Source organism: Danaus plexippus, chromosome Z (genome assembly GCF_018135715.1).
Source record: "Danaus plexippus chromosome Z, MEX_DaPlex, whole genome shotgun sequence".
Lineage (NCBI taxonomy): Eukaryota > Metazoa > Arthropoda > Insecta > Lepidoptera > Nymphalidae > Danaus > Danaus plexippus.
Window position 1 is genome coordinate 12,156,747 of NC_083559.1, and position 25,060 is coordinate 12,181,806.

At 30.9% G+C, this 25,060-nt stretch overlaps 3 protein-coding genes across 4 annotated transcripts in view; 1 reads left to right on the forward strand and 2 right to left on the reverse strand.

Annotated features, from left to right (window-relative positions):
* LOC116777482 (flotillin-2) overlaps positions 1 to 25,060 on the forward strand; it is a 127,573-nt gene that overhangs the window by 57,021 nt on the left and 45,492 nt on the right. The gene's annotated exons all lie outside the window — the stretch shown is intronic.
* Positions 4,621 to 6,893, reverse strand: LOC116777478 (glucose dehydrogenase [FAD, quinone]). The gene is made up of 2 exons (XM_032671037.2): positions 6,753 to 6,893; positions 4,621 to 6,483 (listed from the first exon to the last, which is right to left on the reverse strand). The coding sequence occupies exons 1-2, from the start codon at positions 6,891 to 6,893 to the stop codon at positions 4,774 to 4,776; spliced, it is 1,851 nt and encodes a 616-aa protein (XP_032526928.1). The 3' UTR covers positions 4,621 to 4,773.
* Positions 6,954 to 23,818, reverse strand: LOC116777483 (uncharacterized). 2 transcript variants are annotated; one of them, XM_032671044.2, is made up of 2 exons: positions 23,688 to 23,818; positions 6,954 to 7,517 (listed from the first exon to the last, which is right to left on the reverse strand). In XM_032671044.2, exon 2 carries the CDS (start codon positions 7,482 to 7,484, stop codon positions 6,954 to 6,956), a length of 531 nt encoding a protein of 176 aa, XP_032526935.1. In that variant the 5' UTR covers positions 7,485 to 7,517; positions 23,688 to 23,818. The 2 variants fall into 2 exon arrangements, with proteins under 2 accessions (XP_032526935.1, XP_032526934.1); XM_032671043.2 differs by lacking the exon at positions 23,688 to 23,818 and adding an exon at positions 16,243 to 16,434.

A 25,060-nucleotide genomic window follows, 5' to 3' on the forward strand; every position in this document is an offset into this window, starting at 1 on the left:
AATTTAAAAATTTATGTATCTAGTAAATAGTACTAAATATGTTTTATTCGCTATTTATTAAACATTTTATATAAGTCTCAAATAATATTGTAGCATGACGAGATATTTAATTGTTATTTTCTAGTACAGGTTTCTTCCCTAGATATATTTTCTATTTAAAACAATTATTATAAAAAAAAGGAAAATGATTTATATACTTTTTACTATATAATTGTTTAACAAACTTTTTTTTTTCGAAATATGTCGACGTTTGGAATTTACCGTAACAGAGACAATTCTTTCTTATTAAGTTAAATTATTTATTCGAAAAGCATTTCCCAGGGATATGAAATAGTATTTTCACTTCGGGCCGTGGGAATACATTTAGATAAATCTCATATTAAACTTACGTAAATAAAAAAAAAAAAAAAACTGACTTAAACATAAAAGGAATACCAAAGAGTTTAATTTTTATTTAAAAACACTATCAATGTGGTTCTTATAAATGCGAATCCTATTTCAGTAACATTCCTTATACATATATAGGGTTTTCCAATAGGGACGCTTGAACTTTGACAGCTGATTGCGGCCATGTTGTTTGAGTGACAGCTGTCAAATGCAGTGTGTTATATTCATTCCGTCCTCCCAAACCACCATGGCAGGTTACAGTGTCGAGCAGCACGTGCAAATCATAAAATTGTTTTATGAAAATGGGTCTTCAGTTCGAGCAACGTTCCGCGCACTTCGCCCGTTTTACGGTCGCGATGATCGTCCTGCCGAGTCGACTATCCGTCGATTGGTGGACAAATTCGAGTCAACCGGGTCAGTTAACAATCAGCCGGTTCCCGTGCGTCAACGTAACGCGAGATCTGCCGAGAATATCGCCGCTGTGCGCGACAGTGTCCTCGAAAACCCGCGGCAGTCAATTCCGCGTCGCGCACAGGAACTCGGCCTTTCGCAGACGACAACTTGGCGAATTTTGCGTTGTGACTTGAGCCTGCACCCGTACAAGATCCAGCTGACCCAAGAGCTCAAGGTTAATGACCATAGACAGCGCCGTGTGTTCGCTGACTGGGCATTAGAGCAGTTGGAAGTTGACGCCGATTTTGGCAAAAAAATCATCTTCAGCGACGAGGCGCATTTTTGGATGAATGGCTATGTCAACAAGCAAAATTGCCGTATTTGGGACGAGACCAATCCACACGAGGTTCACCAAGTGGCAATGCACCCGCAGAAAGTGACTGTTTGGTGCGGATTTTGGGCCGGAGGCGTGATTGGTCCGTATATTTTCGAAAACGATAATGGTGTGGCCGTCACCGTCAATGGTGAGCGATACCGGTCGATGATAACCAACTTCTTTTGGCCTGAAATCGAGAATATGGATCTGGACAACATGTGGTTTCAACAGGACGGCGCTACGTGCCACACAGCACACGCTACGATGGAAGTTCTGCACGAGCAATTTCTGGACATGGTCATCTCGCGCGGAGGCGACGTGAACTGGCCACCGAGATCGTGCGATTTGACCCCGCTGGACTTTTTCTTGTGGGGTTTTCTTAAGTCGCAGGTCTATGCCAACAAGCCGCAAACCACCGATGCCCTCAAAGTCAACATACGCCACGCCATCGATCAAATACAGCCCGATTTGTGCGCCAGAGTCATCGAAAATTGGACCTTTCGTGTGCGCGCCACCAACCGAAGCCGTGGCGGTAATTTGAATGATGTCATATTCCATACATAATGGGGTCGATAGACCTTCCAAATAAAAAAAAAATTTCGCAAATATCTTTCCTACATGTATTTTTTTTGCATTTCAAAGATCAAGCGCCCTTAATGGAAAACCCTATACATCTATAATCATGGAGCAAGTTCAGTGTTAAATAATTTTCTACCGGATTAAATTAATTTAATTATATATTTTTTTATTATAGTTATAAGAACAAACGAAATGTATTTCGTAATTCATTGCGTTATGTTAATATAAATAATAAGAGGATGTTTAGAGATATGTCTCAACTATAACTTATGTTATATAATTAGGATAACTGGATGTGAAATCAAATGAACGAGTTGTTTTTGTGAATTATAACTATTGTTAAAAGAAGAAAAACAGTTTAATTCGTTCAACAATTTTTTTAATTTTATTCGCCATAAAGAAATAGTTTTTTAATAGTGTATTCTTATCATGTGATATGAAGTTATTGAATAAAAAAAATGATTCTAATTGAGATATGGTTTGTTATGTGGCGCCAGTGAAGATTTATATAAACAAGATCTGTGATGGTAATACATTTATGATTTTATTTTAGGTAGTAGAGCCTATCATGTAACTCCAGATCGAACATGGGCTGGCTCGACCGGGGAAGTACCACCCTCTCACGGGTGTCGGGATCGGCGTGAAGTAGCCTTAATGGCTCCATTTCGTCCGATGGGTGAGAGAGCCGGTTGCTCTTTCTCTATTCCCACCTATTCCTGTCATTTCCTTTTTCCCACCCCTCCCTATTCCTTAAAAACCAAGGTAGGCAAAGCATCCGCAACAGCCTCTGTTGCGCATGCTTTGCCATGGGTAGCGGTAGCTACTGCCCACCAAGTAGGCCGTCGCTCGTTTGCCACCTTTTACGTAAAAAAAATAATGAAATTTTTCACGTTTCTGTCGCGCATTAAACATGTAATGAGGTTTCATATCGGTCTTGCCCAATATTATTTACAGTTGTATATAAATAAGAACATAGCTTCCTTTTAACAGGAATATGACTAGCATAACAAGAAAATTAATATAGTTGTTGAAATAATTTAAAAATAAGAAAAGCTGTTTATAATGTTGTCTACTTTGAAGATAAATATTCAAGTGAGTGCCGATAAATTGTGAACTGTCATAGTTTTATAAGATTTTACTTGTTAGTTTTAGTTTCAACACGCGGTAGCGTGCCAAGCCAAGTTCAAGTAAAGCAACTGGCTAGCCAGCATCTAGTTCATTACACCAACCACTTAGTGCCACTTCTGACTCTTCTATAGCTCAAAACCTCTTCAAGGTAAACAAATAAAACTACGTCTTTTTAAATTATATCTATAAGGATATGTAGAAGCTCAACTTCATGAAGCTAGCTCAAACGGTTATAGAGATATGAAGGTCGAAACGTTATCAATTTTAGCTGTCTGACTGACTGACATAGTCCTAAACCTAACCTACTTCAAGATGACCTAGAGAGATGAAATTTGTAATCCAGCTCAGTAATTGTGTCTAAGCGTGGGGGAAAAAAAATAGTTTATACAGTTATACAACATTTTAATTCTCATAAAATCTGGCCGAGTCAAATCTAATCTACATTAAGATCTCACATTTTTAAATAACCATTGTTACAGGTATCCAATAAAACAAAGAAATAGAGTTTAATACTTGTTCATAATAGTATTTTGTTTCTATAAATACATATTTCGATTTTGAACTAGGCACTTACTTAGATCTCCAATTTTTTTTGCGGAAAAGCCCAAGCATAATTTTTGTGTTGAATTTTTTTTTACCTTGGCCATTAAACACAATCGATATAAAGTTAGTGCAGTGGTAGCTGGTTTATTGTAAATTGGCACTTGGATTTATAGGTAGAAAGGGAAAAGCGGAATTAATAGCGAATTAAAATAAAGTCCGGATTATTACATGTACCACAGACGCAACAACTAATTCACTCCACACATTATCAATTGACTACTGCAAGGGACCTATCACATCTCTGTTCAGTCTATTATTTTACTTTCATACCATTACTAACTTTCGCTCGAAACTTCGGCCCTCCTAGTTTTCGACATTGTGCCGTGATGGAGAATTATAATTTGTGTTTAATATATGTTAAATAAAAAATAGCTAGGGCCACATAGTTCCGCCAGGAACTCCGGCATGTCAATTGTATGTAATACTGTTTTATAAACTACGCTGAGTCATATAGGCTATATACACAAATCCATTTAGTAGTTTCAAACTGAAAGAGTAAAATTACTCGAGCTTACACCGTTCTCAACAAACTTTTGTGTTTATAATATTAATAGGATATCATATGTTTATGTATAACTATAATAAAAGAAAGCTAATACGTAGTAACCACCTTAATCTGACAGGCGTTACGTGAAAGCTCTGATGACGGAACTGTGGCAAGCATCTATCTTGTTACTTATTAGAGCCATTGTGCAATAGGAAATGCATAGTTCGCTGCATCTTAACCTGTTGGTTGCATATACACGATAGTTACAGATATACTAATAATTATCTTTATTGGTGTTACATGCACAATAAATCCTTTAATTTTATGGCTTTTAATAACGTTTCTAAATATGTCTAGTAAAAGTAATCGTTCAAAAACATCATGAAAGTTTTCAGACATTTGTGTATGCTTTGGTGATAACGCATAGATGGCGCTAGCGTAAACAACAATTGACAGAATTTATTTCAACTACTCGCCGGTAGATGACGTTTATACCAATTCCTGATCAATATTTAAGAATAATATAATATTAATGTGTAATATTTACGATTTCATTTATTTATTATTTTAACAATGCTTAAATTTATTTAAAAAACTTCACTCAGACCTTTTTTTTTCGTAGAATCCGTTAATATATTTTAATACTAAGGATAAGAAAACTGAAAAGGTTTATTACGTTCTTTATTAACAATACTGGATATAATAAGATTATGTACATACTTAATTATAATTGTTTTAAAAATAAACAACTAAAAGTACTTTGTGACATAAATAGTTCCTAATGATTCAATGACTTCAAACACAGCAAAACAAAACACTGTCATAATACGAGCCAGTCTTCTTTGATCATGTCGGCGGCTTTTTCGGCTATCATAATTACTGGAGCATTAGGGTTGCCGCTGATGATCGTGGGCATGATGCTTGCATCCACAACTCGAAGGTTGGCAACCCCGTGAACTCGTAATCTTGGATCGACAACAGCATCCTGGTCATGATTGGGACCCATCTTACATGTGCCAGTTGGATGGTAAATTGTGAACGTGAAGTGTTTAAGGCTGCATTCCCAATATTCATCACTGAATAGTACATGCTGCTGGCAACCTGGCAATGGAATGTTAAGAGGTCTCGACCCGTATCTCTGGAACGCAGTGGTATTTGATAAGGCGAAAGCGATCTTTATACCTTCCGTTAGCACTTTAATGTCCTCTTTGTATGCGAAGTAATTGGGCTCAATCGATGGCGCTTGGAACGGGTTTCGACTTTTTAATTTTATCCAGCCGGAACTTTTGGGTCGCAATAACAAAGGTAGTATGGTCCAAGTTTCAGCGTTTTCCATAGGTTTGTATACGGTATTGTAAACTCTGTCACGTAAATTCAAAATTTTTCGTATCTGCTCCCCTCCATCAGAATTTACTGAACTAGGTGCAAAGTGAAATTGAATATCGGGCCAGTTACCAGAAGTGGGAGCGTATTTAGTGTTGACAAATGCCAAACCTTCAACGCCTTGTGTCGTCATCGGTCCATTCTCATATAAAATGTAGTTCATTGCAACTGAGAATGATTGGAACCGGTCCTTTTTAAATGTGACCGGTTTGTTAACGACAAATGTAAGACCACCTAGGCCCACGTGATCTTGCAAGTTGTGACCGACTTTAAGATTTGCAACAAGTGGTATACCGTGCTCTCTGAGATGATCTGCGGGTCCAATTCCACTCAACATCATTATTTGGGGCGTTGCTAATGCTCCTGCGGACATGATTACTTCTCGTTTTATTCTGACTTTGTGTCTTTGGCCGTTACGATAAAATTCTACACCATAGGCTTGTTTCTTGACCGAGTTTATTAATATACGAGTGACTTGCGCTCCCAGAGCTATGTGCAAATTATCTCTATTACGTATTGGTCTAAGAAAAGCTTTGGCCGTACTACATCTGCTCCCACGACGCATAGTTGCTTGGGTCAACATAAAACCCGTTTGTTTCTCGCCGTTTATATCGCGAAAATCATAACCTAGTTCCATTCCGCCTTTTAAAAATGTAATGGATAACGGTGTCCGCCACGGCGCTTCTTGAACCGTCAAATATCCACCTGCTGAATGATACGGTGTTGAGGCCAAATAAGGATTTCGATTATCTTCAGATTTCAAAAAGTAGGGTAACACTTGATCGTACGACCAGCCCGGATTGCCTAGAGCCTCCCACAAATCGTAGTCGTTGCGATTGCCTCTGACGTAAACCATTGCGTTCAGGACACTGCTTCCGCCAAGGACTTTTCCTCTAGGCCAATTGCATCGGTCACCGTTCATAGCGAGGCAATAAGAACGGTTTTTAGATGGCGTTGTTTGGAACTTCCAATCCATATCCGACAATTGGGTGTATCCGGCTAATGCAGGGATATCAGAAATCTCGTTTTCATCTTGACCGGCTTCAAGGAGCAGGACAGTCCAATTACCAATCTCAGAGAGTCTTGATGCCATAACCGCACCTGCAGAGCCTCCCCCGACCACCACGAAGTCATAGATTGGTAATATCTGGAATAAAGAATTAATACAGTCTTAGTTACTCTTTTTATATGCCATTGATAATTGCAACTGAATTCATGACATTTTCTGTCATATAGACGTATATATGTATATAAGGCTATAATAAAGTTTGTTTTAGTTACACAACTAGAATATTACACACACATATAATATCAAAGTTTACCTAGATAAATAATAATATTTATTATACGTTTCAGCAATATTGTAAATAGTCGCGTGTGGATGATAATTAATTACTCTGTTTATATTATACTCACAATGTTTGTGTCTGTGATATAAGATTCCGGATCATATTGCTGATATCTGAAGTAGGTGATCCCAAGTGCTAAGAGTGGTATCAGTCCCAGCACGGTAATCGGCGATGGAGCTAGACTCGCCAATGCGCCAGCCGCCTCCATGTTTACCTTCCAAATACATCTACTCCTATACTAATATATACAACTTATTTTAATCTCCCTCTAAATCCAATTTTCTAATTTTTTTCTCTGCTCTTCGGCTGATAAAATTTTAGGAGTGTAATTTCTTATACCAGCCTTTTTAGTAGAGGAAGCTACTTTCGATTTTGCCTTTTCGGTATCAGTAATGTAACCCTTCAATCTGGTGTTTTTTGTGTCCTCAGTATCAAATAATTGTTTGTATCTTTTATCTTTCGGTATCTTAACAGGTCTATATAAATCTTTGTTGGCGTTTTTGTAGTGATCGTTCTTATATAACGACGAGCAGAAGTAATAGCTGCTGGATGACCTGTCGGAACATTCGTTAGCACTGGAACTACTTCTATAACCGCTGCTCTCTGTTGAAGAGTTGTCGCTTTTATAACTTTCAGTACTTCGTCTTGGTTTATATCGTATGTAATCCTTCCTATCGTATTCGCTCGATCGATATTCGATATTCGATACTGTATATTGTATCTGATTCTCGTACTTATCTTGGTATTTCTTTACTGGTGAGAGGTTGCCTTGTGCAATGTACGACTGTTCTTGACCCATGTTGCTGCAGAGCACGTACTGCTGTCGAATTTTCTGTAATTTTAATAAATATGATAAGTCACAGTTTCAATTAAAACCCCAAGAATGATACTACTTATTTTTAATAACATTTTATTTGTTCTCCATTACACATGTTATTTCGGTATTTATTGAATATCTTTAAGCCTAGTTATTGGCAAAAGGTAAATTCGAAGTAGGTAATTCATCTGCCTAGCCAGACTAATCTTCTGGCTTTAATTAAAAAAATAAATAATTCAAAAGTAATTTCGTATGATTATTTTAATTTATAATTTTAAACATTTCTGTAACGAAACATTACATTATACACATATGCAGAGTTAAAGAATTAACAAGTTACGCGGTATTTAACCCAAGCATCCTTAATGACCCATTAAATTTATCGTAAATTTAGGTTCGAAAGTAAACATTTTAATACTTATATATACACAAATATTTATTTAATTCCTATCTTTTTAAACGACGAATAACTAATCCTTGAATTTTGTAAATAATTTTTTTGGTGCCAAAAGATCTGAATACATATTTTATAAAACAGATTATTATGCCCTATTTATCTAGATTTCTAAAAAATCGTTGTCGAAAAAATATGGTTATATTTCAAATTTTTGATATAAATTTTACAAGTGGAATCAAATTTCCTTGGAGACGACTTTTATTTTATTAACGATTTTTTTTTTATTTCATATTAAATTTAGTTAGTTATTTATGAATATCGCGTATTCTTTTAAATTCCAATAGAATGTTAACTTTTTGTTACTTAATCAAGAGTTTGCGAAGGTGAGGAATGTTCTGGAATGATGTTTCTTTAATATAAGTATTATTTTGATACCTAAAAACAGCGTCATCATCATTTAGCTTGTCTGAGATAGTAAAGTTATTAGTGAGCGGAGTTAAATCACAGAGATTTATACGAAGGACGCCATTCACTGTTTAGTCTAGTCAGTTAAAATTTTAATAGTAATGGGTATTTATATAAAGTTTTAATATAAACCCTACCATGAAACATATCGATAGCGAATAACTTTTATAAACAATTTAATTAATAATAAGTGTGCTTCTTATTTTTTTTCATAAAGCGCCATCTGTTGACGTGTGTTATAATTACAACGGACATTGAACTTATCCAGATCCCGTTATGAATTTAATTTTACGATATAAACTTAAATTTATATGCTATAAGTTTTTCCTGTTATCCTTTCTAAAATGTATATATATATATTGCATATGCAAGGTGTAATTTATTAGCATGGTTTGTAGAGTGAAGGTAATTGTTTATTAAATATTGCAGTAGAAATTTTTACACGGTTGAAATTAATTTGTCAGGGATAATTATTTCGCCATATATTTGAGATTATTTGCGGCCATAAACTTTCACCTAGGGTTTCAATGTTTGATTGGCCATATCTTTTTATGTGACTGAAATTGTATTCTCTGTTTAAATTAATATAATAATTCCTTGTTTCCAAAAAACGTGAATGCTGATATTGAAATAATAGTTTTATACTTTGGTGAAAATAAAACAGAATGTTTGTGAAAATTTAAAATCGTAATATATATATTAACATATAAATTATTAAAAATATATGTTTGTTAAGAGAAGTTTACTATCTTGCAGTTTTCACTCTCAGTTTGTAAGTGTTAATTTGTGACGAAACATGGTCTTACTTCAACTATCGCTTTCATATTTAGTGACATTGACATGCCATTATTTTCATGGATGTACAAAATATATAAAGATAAATGTTCTAGATAGGTTAAAAAATATTCATACATTGTTAAGCTTAGACTTTTAAATATATATAATATTTCGTGTACACGATTTCTTCTGTCATATTATTTAATTTCCAATAACACTGCCTTCACATATCGATACTATTAGTCGTTGTTATTTAGTTGTCGTTTTTTACTCTAACTTTAAAAGAAGTCAAACAGAATTTGCAAAATTAAGAGAATGGTGTGTTTTATAAGTCTTACTGAAAAGATGTACCTGCGTTCTATTTCACCGAAAGGATGTAGGATTTTATTGCAAGCAAGCTATTGAGATGACATATATAGAATATTGTTATATCATCAAAATAGAAAACTCTGAAGATTTAACACTGAGGAAAACAATACAGTACTAAAATATAGAATACACTAACAACGAAGGACTTCTAATAATATCCAGATACAAACCAGATCATGTAATATGTGAAAAAGAATAAACGTGTAGGTTTAATTTTTACAGTCTACGTTGATTTTCTATGAAAGGAAAACTATTGCTTGCCTCCATATAAATTTATATGGGATTGTATGGCTATAATATATAATGAAAGAAATATTGACTATTTAAATTTAATATAATTATAATTCAGTCTATAATTTTTAATTTTCAACAGGTTTCATCTTCATATATGAGTAGTTTAGTAAAATTATAAGGCCGTACATAACAATGGTTGTTATACCTTCACGGCTTTGCACCGTTACGAAAAGTACCGTGACAAAAGAGCGCTCCCATTGTCTAAAATATAAAACAATTAATGAACGTTTAAATGAATATAGCTTTTAACACCTACGGAGGAAGGTTTAAGAATAAAATCTTGCTACACGACTCGAGTTTACAAGTTCAATGTCAAGATTTGAGACAAAAGTTTAGTAGAGAATTAGGTTTCCACAAAGATATTTATCATTTTAAAGAAACTACATATATTAAACATAATTATGTATTACTAACATTAACAACGAAAGTTTCCGAGCTGTTTCGCTTGTAAATTATTGATTTCTTTATAGCTTTACAGTTTTTTGACTTACCTATCAGATCTACAAATATATAGCAAGCTATATGGTAGGCATTGCAACAAAATTGTGAGAGAGAGCTGTTAGTATTATGCAAGTGAGGCATAATAATTTTTTGAGCATATCTTAATACAATATTTCAGTAATTTTTTATTACATTTTTTAAAACTTTACAATATCGTAACAGACAGAAAGATAGTAGTGAAATTAATGATTATTCAGCTAATAAAAAGCAATAATAAAAATATTGATGTCAGTCAGTCAGTGGAACGTGGGATAAAGGAATGTATTTTTATCGAAGGTTTAACTTAATCTTTATTTACATTTTTATAATAGTTATTTGAACGGTGTCATATGTCGTACACTCAATGCTTGACCGATGACCCGAATAAACGTGTTTTTTTTTTGTTTAAAAAGTGAACTCCGAATTTAAACGAAGCCGTGTTACTTTAAATACGTTTTAAGAAGCGGTAGAATATTTATATTAGAAGTTAGACAAACATTTGTTTATCACAAATAGGCTTTGAAGGACTTATCTTTTTTCGTTTATAAAGAAAATTCTCGTATTTTAAGAAAATTCTTGTATTTTAGTAATGCTTAAAAACTTATTTTACTTATACCTGCCGTTCTGGTATTATACTTTTAAAGTGCATTTTCGTTTGTGAAATCTTAAATAAGTAAATTTTTAATGAAAATCTAAAAACAATAGATAGTTTGGAAAAAACAAGTGAATTAAGTGGGTAGTCTGTAAACAACCGCAGGCTACTCTAACATGTCGGATGACCTCGTAATGGCGCAATACGGACTCTGCAACGAGATTCTATCTTACAACGTCGGTTATTACTATTGGCTAACTAACTTTCTGTTAAAAATATTTAAAGATATTGGATTTTTGTTAACGTACTACTTTTGAGTCCGAAAATGTACACTCAAATTAGTTAGGAGCAGCGTCATCTAAACAGGACAGACTCTTCGATTTGTCTCCATAACCAATGGTAACTAGTTGAACAGATTTACAATACTAAAATCAGTAGAGCTACTTCGTAGTGTAGAGTCAAATATTATATTTATAAAATTAAAACATCTTATTCGTAAACAAATTGTTTTCAGACCATTAACTTTTACTGTAGACGATGATGATTATATTAATTCATAGCTATTGATCGCATTTAAATATTTATTTACCCTAGAAGTATTCTAATAAACAGGGTGTTTTTGTGTCATATCTAATATAATATACGGCTAGAAAAGTAAATATATAATTCATTTCTTAGTAATAAACAGTCCCCAACAAGGTTGCATAAAATCCTGCATGTTATATAAAGTGATATATATACATATGTATTAGTAAAAAGAAATGTTTAATAGTGATCAAAAATTTTATTAATAAACAAGTTAGTCAAAACAAATACTGTTTATGATTGCTACGTTTTCAATTACGTTACAAACGTGCAGTACCCATTTGAACCTTCAGCATCCGGGATATCGCGTGCCAGTATTTTAATTGATGTTTTTAATACAACATTACTTAAACATAATTATACATATAGGGATATAATTACGTATATTTTCACCTGATTACATATCTATTTAATCACGTCATTTAGTAGCATTTGAAAAATTAATGATTTCATTCATTGATAATTTATCATGACGTCATTCGACATGTTTGATCCTCCCACGTCCTGTTTCAAATGACACCCAAAAGGCATCATTCCATTGCATTCATATTTATATCACGCTTTAAATGGCCACCTTATTCTGTACACAGGATGCTTGCCTTCATTTCATGATTATAAGGTGTATTATGTAAAAAAAATATATAATATGTCCAAATATTTTTATGTCAAATTATATATTCTATAAAATGCACTGTTAGAGTTCGAAATACGAAGGTAATGTTTTGTTAAGATTTTTAGAATTATTGATCGTTTCACTATCAGACCTTGATATATTGTATTTCATTTTACTTTTAAAGCAATGTGATTTTTTGATAAATTTTCCGTCAGTTTTGTGTGTATGGCCAACGTTATACTGAAATGCTTTTTTTTTATTTGACCAGTAGTCTCTGAGACTATCTGATATTAACGAACATAAGGAAGCAAGATGTGCAAAAATATATCACAAAGCATGCATACAGAAGTGTACGGTGGTTGAATTTATACGGTCGTTTAAAGAATCAGATAAAACTTGAAGCATGTCGTCACAAGCAATAAGAATTTTAATTAAAAACGCAATCTCTATGTATGTCAATATATCCCAGTCCGTGGACGTCGTGGATGTGATGCGAATAATTCAGTATATGTTAAGTACTTAGAGTTACCCACCACAACGGAGATGCGTGTATGCGAGCATGAAAATATGCATGCAATGTGCATGTACATGCATGGCGATGTCTGTTTTTTTTTTTTTTGCAAATTGTAAATCGCAACGCCATTAATGTAAGCACAATTGCTAAATAGCTAGAAGCCAACTATGACTTATGCATGATGTTGTGTATGCACATGCCAGCCTGCGGTACAGCGGCAGCGCGGACATGTACAAGCATGGCAGAGATGCTTTATGCATTACCATGAGTATTTCTTGATAATATTGTTAGTTAGTGTCTTTGTAACAATATTATCTAATGTTTTATTAGTTAAAGGTTTTTATTTAAAATACATTTACAAAAAATTGTTAGTCTTACCATAAAAATAGAATTATAGAAATATCTGTACGACTTAAAGTGTTTGCTGTTCTTTGAAACTTTTACTCAATTGGTCTAATTTCTAGAATTTAAAATAAGAGATTCAAAGAATACAGCACTGTTTTTTGTTGTAATATTTTATGTCGCAATACAAAAATAATAATCACAATCGCAGTCGGCAAAATCGCAATCGCAATCTTATACATGTTGACAATAGCAATCGCATCTCAATAATATCAATCGCAATGCTATTAAATATCACAGTCGCAAATAACAAATTTGCCATATTTGATAATTATACATTTGTAATTTTAAGAGGATATGCAATAACTTAAGATTTTATAGAATGTAAGGTATATCTAAAAGATCATCAGATTTGTAACAATACAGTTAAGATTTTTTTAAGATTCTGACATTTAAATATATACATATAAGTCATCAAGTGAACTTATTATAATTTAAGAACAAATATATTTTGAACTTAAAATCGTAAATAAACTCAATTTTCTAACATTGAACATTCTTGGGCTTTTTGACACCGCACAAATAAAGTCGGTACACAATCAACCTTGTGATGATTATTGTAAAGAGACGGTATCAGAATCCGTCAAATTGTTGTTGACAAACATCAGCAAACAAGCAAGCTCTCAGTCTAAACGCATACACTGTTTCATCAAAGAATGGTTAAAATTTAAGACAATGATATTACACTGTTATTCTCAAATTTTTGAAACCACGGCTGCACTTCTGTCTTGCGTTACAAACGTAACACCTATTATAAATTTCACTACATATATAGAGTATTTGTGTACGTGAGCGAAGACATGTAATAAAATCAGTTTCGCGGCCGACTTTATTTTGATGGGTTATTGGAGTACCGGTTCCATCTGATTTCTACGTGAAATTTAAAAATATTATAAAGTGAAAGGCTTTTTTTATATGCTTTTTGTTAGGTTAAAAAAACCGCATATTGTTTGTGAAGAGCGGTTTTTTGAGCATCGACTCAGTTATATTTAAAAAATATATGTAACATTTAAAGTTAATTTTCGCTTGTAATTTGTTCGTCATGTTAATATCTTAAGTATTCTTGTTCATGATTAATAATTACTGTATGGATTTTTCAGAGACTTCCATATGAATGTAACCAATTATTGAGTTTTTTAACTGATTATATACTGATAATATTTTTTAGTTATTTTTATCAAATCGTACATAATTAATGATAATAAGAGTATTAATAAAACCTTTTATATGCTATTAATTGTATCATTTTCATTTTCAATCTATTAGAAAGCATGCTTGCTATCATCTATTGGTTCGGCGTTCGAGAAGCAATTGCCAATTCACCATGTGATGTAACATCCAAAGGAGGAATCATTTCTATTGGCACGTAGATGTCGACAGAGTTTTAAAATGTTTATGTTGACTTGTACGTAATTATGTAATAGGTACATTAAACTGTCACCCGTGTTCTAAAGTTATGATGTCATATGCTAGCGAATGTTCATAGTAAATAAAATGGCTATGTCTAATTGATATCAATTCGTCGATATTTGAATAATGTGTCAAGTGTCTTGATCAATATAGGAATTAAATTAAGCAACGATGCCTTTCGAATTTTAATATCATATGTGTATCTTTAATGATTTCTCAATCATTGCGTGAACTTTGTATAAACAGACCATGTGTTTATTTATTGCGAAGCGAATTTAATATTTACTTATAAATTTGTGTCTGTTATCGCAACGCTTCTAAATTCTGTGATGAATTTTGTAATCCATTAGAAGATTTAATTCCATGACCTAATTGCATGAGATTTTGAAATGATTCTAATTACGTATGCGATTTACGTGTAATGATTCCGATTTATATATAATTTTTTTTCAAATTTAAATTAAAGTTTTTGTCGGTGTGTTTTTTTTTCATACATTTGCGTAAGGGTTTTTGTTTATCCACCTTTGATTTGTCTTTGACTTTTTTTTAAAGAATTGTTCTGTACATGAAATAATATAAAATTGTTACTAATTTGTGTATACTGATACAAAATATATAACGATAATTCGTATATCATATATGTATGTATTTACAAATTTTTCATAACCACAGTTATAATTTTTATAAAAAGTTGTTAGAAATTATCAATATTGCAATGTGGACTTTATATTCCTAATTAAAAATATTAATATCATTACAAATGCAACGTAGGTAATTCTTTATCTTTAGTAGGACAAGTTAAATATCGAATTAGAGATGGTAAATGTGACTACTTCGATCTGAACAAAAAAGTTAGAGCTAATGTCCGCTAGTCGGGAATCTTGACAGACCGGTAATTATGGTTCAAAGAAATGTGAAATGGAATCTCTTAACTATTACCTGTCAATAAAGGTCCATATTCCGTGTATTGTCTGTAAGTTTACTTAGGTTTTTATTTTCTTTTTTACGTTGGTACTATTGCGAGTTCATTTCGACTATTTATAATTCTGTATTCGAAATATAAATTTGTATGAAAATAAACTAACCCATTAAGGGACCAGGTCCCTTACATAGAGTATTATTTACAAAGCGGTTTTATGTGTAAACCCATCGTAGTATTGACTCTTAAGACATAGCGACTAGTGTTCCAATAGGTTTACGTATATTTTAGATATAACATCTTGTTATCGTCGTTTAATTTTTATAAATGATAGTATATTGTTTAAATCGAGTTGCGACTTTCTATTATAATTAATTCAGCGCGATGTTCCGACCTGTTTGTATGATGTCTTGACCGTTATTGTGTAATGAGAGCACATAAAGAATATTCTAGAATAGAACTTTATTGTCTTTGGGGTTAAAATTTTAATGATTATAAAACTATCAGGTCATCGAGTTATATTCATATATTTTTTTATCTGTTTTAAAAAATATTTATATTATTAATTCTAGTACATGGATATTCAATAATTTGGTTTTCGAAATGAATATTCTTTCGAGGTTATCTCATTTTTTTTGTGATTTCCATGTCGCTAGAACCTGTCTGTTGTCCCCATTGCATAGTAGTCGTTGTTAGATACGTGACAAACAATCGTAAGGATTAATTGTGTTCATGGCGATGAGTTTATTTACAATTTAAGATATAATTGACAGAATTATTCATATATATCATTAATAACAAAATGGAAAAACAATGCTAGTATATAAGCAATAAACATGATCGAAATTGCATGACATTTTTAATACCTGATTATAAGTAGACAGATAAAAAAAAAGAAAAAATATAAACAAATAAACGTTTACCTTAGATCCATTTTGGACGAACGGTTTAGGAACAGCAATTAAAAAGAAATCCTATATTGTTGACGTCACACCAATAAATGTCTCAAATTAAAGTTTTATCACAAACAAAACAGAACATTCACCGCGATAGAAAGTTGTCGGGCACTTTCATCGAGGCGTGTGCTGGCGCGCTTGGATACTCAGCGAGTGAGCTCTACTACAAACTGGGACGACTCTTTCACGTAGGATCTTTGATTTGTCGCAATTTTGGATCGAGATTCTATTGCTTGATTTTTTAAAAAAAATTTAATCCGTCATTCTCATAATTTCACAACCAATATTACTTTTTAAAATTTCCGAAGCCAGTTTTATACAACTATTTTATTTACTTCTTTTTAATATTTTTTTTTAAGTCTTGAAATTCTGTTTTTGAATGATATTATTAGAAGAATGTGTGGTATAAATTTATATTGTTATTGTTTTGCTTGCATATAAATGTTTTTACATGTGTTTTTTTATAGCTTCACGTAATTTTTAATCTTTGTTTTGGATTGTTTTTTACTTATTTTTTTTTCGAAACAAATAAAATGTGTTAAGGAAACATAGATTATACTATCGATGTTGGTAACTTTTAGAATCTATTATTTAACTTCGTAGTAATAATCGAAACATATTATGTACGTGGTTACGCAGGAACCAGTCATTGAATGTAAAAGTTTGGTAATGTACAAGGAACTAATGAATAGTTCCATTCCAACAAATATTTTATTTGTGTCGATAACTGTACATTCCGTTTTAATTTTTCATCGTGAAGTACAAAATTTTCTATTATGTATTCGTATGTATTTATTTAAATGACAATGACCTGATAATTAATTATTTCTTCTCCCGAAATACGATTAATACTTAAGATTTAAAAAAACTCCGTTTTTTGTATGTATGTATGTATATATAGGTCATTAAATGTTTATTTGTTTTCTAAAATAGAAGAATTTTTTTTTTATTCTGTAACTTAAAGTTGACTATATTAAACTTTGATTTTGAATTATGTTTTAAAATTTGTGCAATGATTTAAAAAAAAAATTGTTGAAATCAAAATGACTTCGCCTTAAATAAGAATGATTGTCAGTTTTAAATAATGTTATTAATCATATGAACAAACTCTTTTTTTTTTATTATTTTATTAATTAAATTAACAGGCTTAATATTTATTATTAGTTTTTAAACAAAGAAAATTCTGATATTTAAATAGTTTTGTATTATATGAAATTAATTAGCTAATGCTTAAAGTAATTCAACACAAAAAAAAATATTATTGAATCTTATTTACTTCTGAGTTAATAAATGATACAATGTACATTATTATAACACGAAAAGTAGTAAATTTTGCCATTTGTTGGTTTCTCAACAGCGCCACCCTTAGTGTAGTAGCTGTAATCGAATTATGGAGCACAGCGCCATCTCACAGAGAATAGCGACAACTACTATTATTTCAAACAAAATATAGATGTCACTTTTAAGGAATAACAAAATTGTTCCTTAAAAGTTATGATATTAATATTTATTTTTACATTTTTGACCTGTATGAATTTATATAATGCTAATATTTTCCACTAACACAAAAACTCGGAATAATTAAATTTTATTTTAATTATTCCTTATCTATTATTTGTTATTCTACGCTTTGTTGTAAATACTAAATTTAGTTATGTGGCACCAATCCTATTTGATACAGAGTTTAAAATTTTAAGACTTCGTGTCTGAATGTTTATTTGACATAATAAATTTTGCGAGACGACAGTAACATGAAATTAGTTATGTGATACTGTTACGTTGATATTGTTGACACAGCAGTGCGGATGACAAACACGCAAATAGCGCAAATTCCTGTCATTATTTCGTCCTCACCCTCGCTGTACATAGTCTAATGTAATATATAAAATTGGATAGCTGTTAGTGTTGAATATTATAACTAATAAACATGAAAACTGCAGTGTCTGTACCTCAACCTCAACAACAACTGGTACAGGCGTAGCGCGGAAAATGTGCGCTCTAGAGATTTCTAAGAGAAATGTCGATGCTCTCGCCAAAGTCAAGTCACTTACAAACGTTACGTAAATATCTCGATAACTTACCTTCAATGATGAACTGCACGTGATTTATTTTAAAAATCATTTAAATAATAACATTGCTAGCAGTTGATATGTCTATATAGAATGAATAATTACTTTATTATCAATAAATATATATATATATATATATATTATAAAATCACAAATCAATTAATCATCTTTTTTTTATGTAATAATTAATTGCAACTTCGCTTTCTCATAAATTAATATATAAAGTTTTATGTATTGTATGTATAAACAAATTATGTTAAGATATATATATGGCATGTCTGTAACGATTTCACTATAAAAATTATCAAATGTGTACTGTCTTATCAAGTACATTAAAATAAATAAACAAAATCATTGTAACATTTTAAAGTGTACTTAAAAAGCACGATTATAATTAAATATTAGCCTTTTAGTAAACCTTTATCACAATTGTTTTATGTAAAGTCGAGTATAATCAGGATTAGCTTTTTGAGTGTATGATGACGAGAATTAAGACGAATTGACATTTATTTTTTTTTTTTTAATTTATTTAATACAATATTGATATTAACAAAAATTCTTAACTGTCTCTAAGACAACCATCAATTAGATTCAACAAAGTTTCTCATGTTTTGTAAAGCAAGCAGATGTTCCGCGAGGATCATAAGACAGCTTACCATTAGAACTGTGCTCATATTATTTTTGTCATGTATTGAAAGACTAAGTCCAAATAAATAAGCAAATCTTAGCAGATGTATCTGTTTTGTATTATGTATCTACATATTATATAACAGAAGAATTTTAACGTAATGTAACTTTCATAAATTGAAATGTGATTTAATTTTAGTATTGAATTAGTTTATGAAATTTTATGAAGTTTCTTTATTGATATCTATATCATTTTTCTTATAACAATTGTGTTTGATACTGTCATTAGAGACGGATTAATCTCCAATAACTGCTTCCAATTTATGTACATAATACGATATATACTTTATTTTATGTTTGCACCAACGGAATTACATGCGTCTAGTGATATATAAAGTTTGTTTTCTAGACAATGGACACATTTTTTGTAATGAAATATATTGTATCGGATGTAATCCGCAATCATCTTAAACCACGTTTTGGATGCTGACGTGTGTGAGCGGAAAAGCCAGTCATAAACGCATTAGTGATTCAGTAATTTTCGCAATAATTACGTAAACTGTTATGGAATATTATATTAAAGTGGCACTTGTTGCCGGAAGTATAATCATATTTGTTTATAATTAAATTATTATTAATCAAGACACGAATTTAATTTTATTAGTATGTGTTTCTATTAATATTATTTAAATTTTAAAGGAATTTCTGAGATTCCACATATCGATATAATTATTAAATTTCTATATACATATAAATTAATATTATGTAGAGAATGTGCTATTCGTAATTATTAGGGATGTTAGATTTTTAATTAGTGACTTACAAAGTTGTATTTATAAGATCACTTAATTTATATGGGTACTTGACAGCCCTAGCTAATCTCATCTCTGAGCTGTTTTTGAGTGAGGTATGAATGTTTAATTAAAATTCTTATTAAATTATTTGATTAATTATCTCTGCCAGCGAATCTGGTAGCATTCATAATTATTAATCTTTACAGTTGCTTTGTTACGACCAAATAAATATATATATATTTAGTTTTTTTCTTCTTAATGATATAAGTTCAGATACATTTGTCACATATATATTATCAGACAAACATTTTGGTTTAAAACAGTATCATTATGATAAGTGTGATGTTTGTGGTTTAGCAAGCTGTGCAGATGACATTAAAATATATATGTATGTATTTTATTATTTTATTGTTTTCCCGTCATCAATTCTTTTTGCCAAATTATCCTAGAGTTGCGTGAATTTTAATGTGAATTTAATTAATTGTTTGCATCTTACGTGACTAATTTCGTAAGTGTTACGACGATGGAGTGTTTTTTTTTTGGTTATAACAAGTGTAAAACAATACAATGAGTAACGGAGATCACAATAAATGATGTATCTTTCATATAATGTAATTTAGTGGAAATTTATCAAAATTTAAAACAATAGAAATCTGTGAAGATTAATATGTATATATGCTTGGAGTAATTAATGTCTAGAGTAAAGATTGCTTTCAACTTTATAGTTGTATTATTTTTGTCTTTAATATTAACGTGACTTGAAGCGATTTAAATAATATCAAGAAAATGTTGTAAGGAATAAATGAGAATAAACTTACTGTTATGGTCTAGGCTTCTTTTTTATGAAGTAGTTTATACCAATGTTATCATTATAAAGATAATAAAATTTGTTGCTTCTTATAATAGTGTTGTAGGTTAATTAAAGCATAGTATATATTGGAGAAAATAATTTGACTTATGTTTTGACAAACAAATAAATCATATGTTTATCATATATTCTACATATATCCTTATATCTTATCCTATTCAACATTTTGCTCCCCTGCGCTTAAACTACTTTAGGAATTTCGATAAACTGGACGGAAAAAAGTAAATGTTTAATCGGTGTTATGAAACAATGGTCATTTAAATTATAAAAGCGATTTATATTTTCAACTATAATTTTAAAGTTCTTTTGGAACCGAGGATTTAAATTCTATATCCGCTGTTTATCCGCTTCGGTTCGTGGCCTCAAACAATGCATTGTGTACCGTTTGTATGGCGATTTAAGTGCTATTCTTATTTATAAGCTAAATTACCACAAACCCTCATACTAACAAGCATACATACAGAAACTTTCAAATCAATAACACTAATGACAGCGTAAGGTTTTGACGTCAACAATATTTTTTTATATTATTTTATGTCAAAATGATCGTCTACTTTCTAAGTTCAGTATCGCCGAAGGTGAGGCACGTGTGTAAAAATTTATGTGATACACCTTGACATTTCATAACGTTATATGTTAGTTATTTGAAATCTTCAATAAAAATTAATATTTCTATAATATAGCTTAAGTGTTGTGTTACAATAAATGAAATTGTAAGCTTCGGTTAAGGCATGATAAATCAAATGATATATAATAAGGAATGTATAATCATTGTTTAAAAAAAAAATCTTGTTGGTAAAATGTTTTAAAGGAATAATCGAAATGTCCTTATATTATTATTAAATTGCAATGGATAAAATTACTTTATTAATCAAGCACTTGTAACAGGAATTGAGATCTATAACATATTTATTGAGTATTAGTATTCAAAGTATACAAAGTATGCTACTATTATTTCAGTTATACTAGCATTAAAGTCGAGAAAATTTTGTATCTAAAAATATTTAAAACATTATAATTTTACAATCTATAAAATGAATATTTAACTAATCCATCATGTTTATTAGAACATAAATATGTTTCCGGTAGTTAAAATATTAAAATGATATGTGAAAGTGCATAATCAAATCATTCCTAATTTTCGGTAAGGGCTCGCCATTACGTATTACAGCATCTGGGTTTACTATTGGCAATAAAACATCCAACATTGACGTGAAACATATTTTTAATTTATAAGTAAAATAACACCAAATATGAATTTCTAAGATTATGTGCATGTGACGTAAGTGGATCTGTATTCAAGTATTCTGTATTCGACTTATTTGATGTTTTCTTGTTTGATATCGTTTAAATATAAAAATTGAAGAATGTACAAACAGATTTTCTCAATGTGATCCAAAATATATAACACTCACAATACTCACTGCGACCATTCTTTAAATAAGGAATTAATCAAATGGCATGAAAATTTAAAGAAATATGAAGTAGGATCGACCGTCGAGGGTTTTTTCCCTTAACCTCAACATCAGTCTCCATAACGTAAAATAAACTATTGCGCAAATAGAAATTATAAACGTAGATAACAATACAGTAATTCGCAAAACCAAAGTATACGTATAAGCATAGAGTATAAATATTTAAGTCATTTAAAAAATGGTAAACTTCAGTCATAAACTGATACAATTGTACTGTTTCAAATCATCAGACGGAGATATTTGTGAATAAATATATTAATTTCAAGCTCAATACACATAACAGTAATTTAAGTTCTAATAAAAAAAATTTTTTATGTAGTCAAAAGTATTACATATAAGATGAAACTGGAATCATTGCACTGGCAACACTTTGTTACATAAATAATAATATATGATGTTGTCTAGTACAAGTTTGTAGTCAACGGCCATTGTTGGTTTATTGAAAGCGAAACGTAATGCAAGTTACGTAATACATCGCATTTATGAACAATATTTTTACTAGGCTATAGTCACTGAAAAAAAAAACCATTTAAATTATTTTCGATATTCCAGTATATGGATATTTTTTAATACAATGAGCTATGTTTATAAAAATCACGAACATGCCATCTTTGCTCTATTTGTAGTGTAATAATATTTGTTATAACTTTCATAGCGATATTTCATCTGGTAACGGTATTTTGAAGTATTTAGAACATGACGAGATTGTTTAGAAATGCAATATGCAACGTACATTAATTTTTGATTTTTCTTCACAAACTATTAGATTCGAAGTCTTATATTAATTGGCTTTCATAACTTTACGTGTTATTCGATCAGCGTCTGCTGTTTTGTATAATATAACACTAAATCTTTCCCCCTTCTTCTGTTGCGTATTTTCAATTTAAATTGAATCTACTATAAGAAAATATATTTAATTTTTTTGTGTATAAAATGTTATATAACTAAAATTTATTTGAAATTATCTTAGTTATGTGTTATACACAAACATACAAAGACTTGAATTTTCAATATGTTGATTTTAAGATCAAATCGTAAATGTTAAAATGTCTGTGAATTCGAAATTATGTTTAAATGGATATAATTTAATATAAATAAGCAATACTTAATAGATGCCTATATTTATTAGTGAGTTAAAAATTAACATTATTTAACCAATATAAATCTCGTATATTTATTCAGCAAAGCAATAACTATAGTGCCAGTGTGGAACTACAGCGTGCATCACATACATAAAGCGAACAAAGCCTCAGGCGAAAGCTTAAATGTATAATAAGTTATCTAAAATTCTACAAAATATATACAATACTTCGATTCCAATTAATGCTAATAACCAAAATAATTGGATACATAGTTTTATTTTTAATTTATTTTGTCTTTAATTCAGACATTAACTGTCAAATAAATATTAAAAAATCCTATCAACAGAAGTGTCTGGTGAAAACGATTCCAATTAAGACAGTAATTAAAATCAGAATAATTGTCCATCTCGTGATGCATACCACGAAAATAAAATTCGTGAAAATAAATATATAACGCCAACGAGATTTTAATTTTAATGATAATATATTATTCTTACCTGGTCATGTATAATTTTCTTCCGGGCGGGTATCCGTTGTTTCGTTGTTTTTCAGTTATTGAAAGCACATTTTCCGTTGAAATGGAAAGTCCCACGAGGTGTCGCTGGCGAGCGTGCCTCTCGGACACTGCGCAAGGCCCGTCTGACGTCTCGAATCTCCACCTCTTTCGATAACTGATGACTTCCTAAAGTTGCGATATTATTATGCGTTTGTGGTGCATTACTTTTACGTTATTATAATAGCAATTGTTTTCTTAATATGTTTTTTGTATTTTACCAAAGTCAATAATTTTATTACTCATTCCTTCCATTCGATTGTATTGCATTAATTATCATTAAATTTGTTTTATAACAAATTACAATATGTGTCGATAGTTGTCATGCAGAATAAAATATAGCCTCTTAGTTAACTCCGAGTCTACAATATCTATGGAATTAATCACGAAAATCATCATTTATCAGAAGTGGATAACTATTATTATAGTAAAGGGATGAAAAAAAAAATAAAAATAAAATGTTTGTTTTTATTCTAAATATATAAAAAGTTTCTCTGTGTTGTCTACGTAAGCCATTGTCTGTGGTTCAAATATAATTATGAATAAAGCTGTATAAAGTATATTCAACTCATTGCGAATTATTTTCCTGTATTATATCAAACAGTAACTTTCGAATTAATGGTATTTGAGATGCACTATGGGCAAACTAACATAGCAACGCAACTTCCTGACTACGTAACAGGAGTCGAGAGCTGAGAGCCAAGTAGAAAGCGAGATGATTTATTCATTTAGAACAAGCAATCTTTATCCACGACAGTATCAGTGTACTAGCCTGATTCATGTTTGCTCAACATAACATATTTTAATTACAATAATTACTGTTAATTGATTGTTAGCTTTGATGTTAACGTTTAAATATTGTTTGGGGATTTGTTTATTAGATGTTACGGTAACTGCGTGATGACAGTCGAATGATTTCTGATGATTAACAGGCGACTAGCTTGGACAACTGTTGACGTAAAAAGATATTTTATTTTCAGTACTGGATAGACAATAGTATGAGTTGAGTAAATCTGGCTTATTTCTGTGCTATGCTCTATCTTGCTTGTTGTCTATGAGAAGTGAAGCCTTTATTCACCCAGATAGTAATATTTTTTCCATCCTATCCATCCCTTTTTGTTCCTCGCTCCACACAAACAGTAAGTTCAACGCTTTCACCAAAGCTGAATGTTCCACGGTTTTCAACTTAGAGCTTTAATGTTTTTAATGTAAGTTTCATCGCAATGATTTGTATTTCTGCTATAACTAATATAATAGTGGTTCCCATTATAAAGTTTTCTGTCTGATATTTCTCTAACATCAGCTATATATAATTAA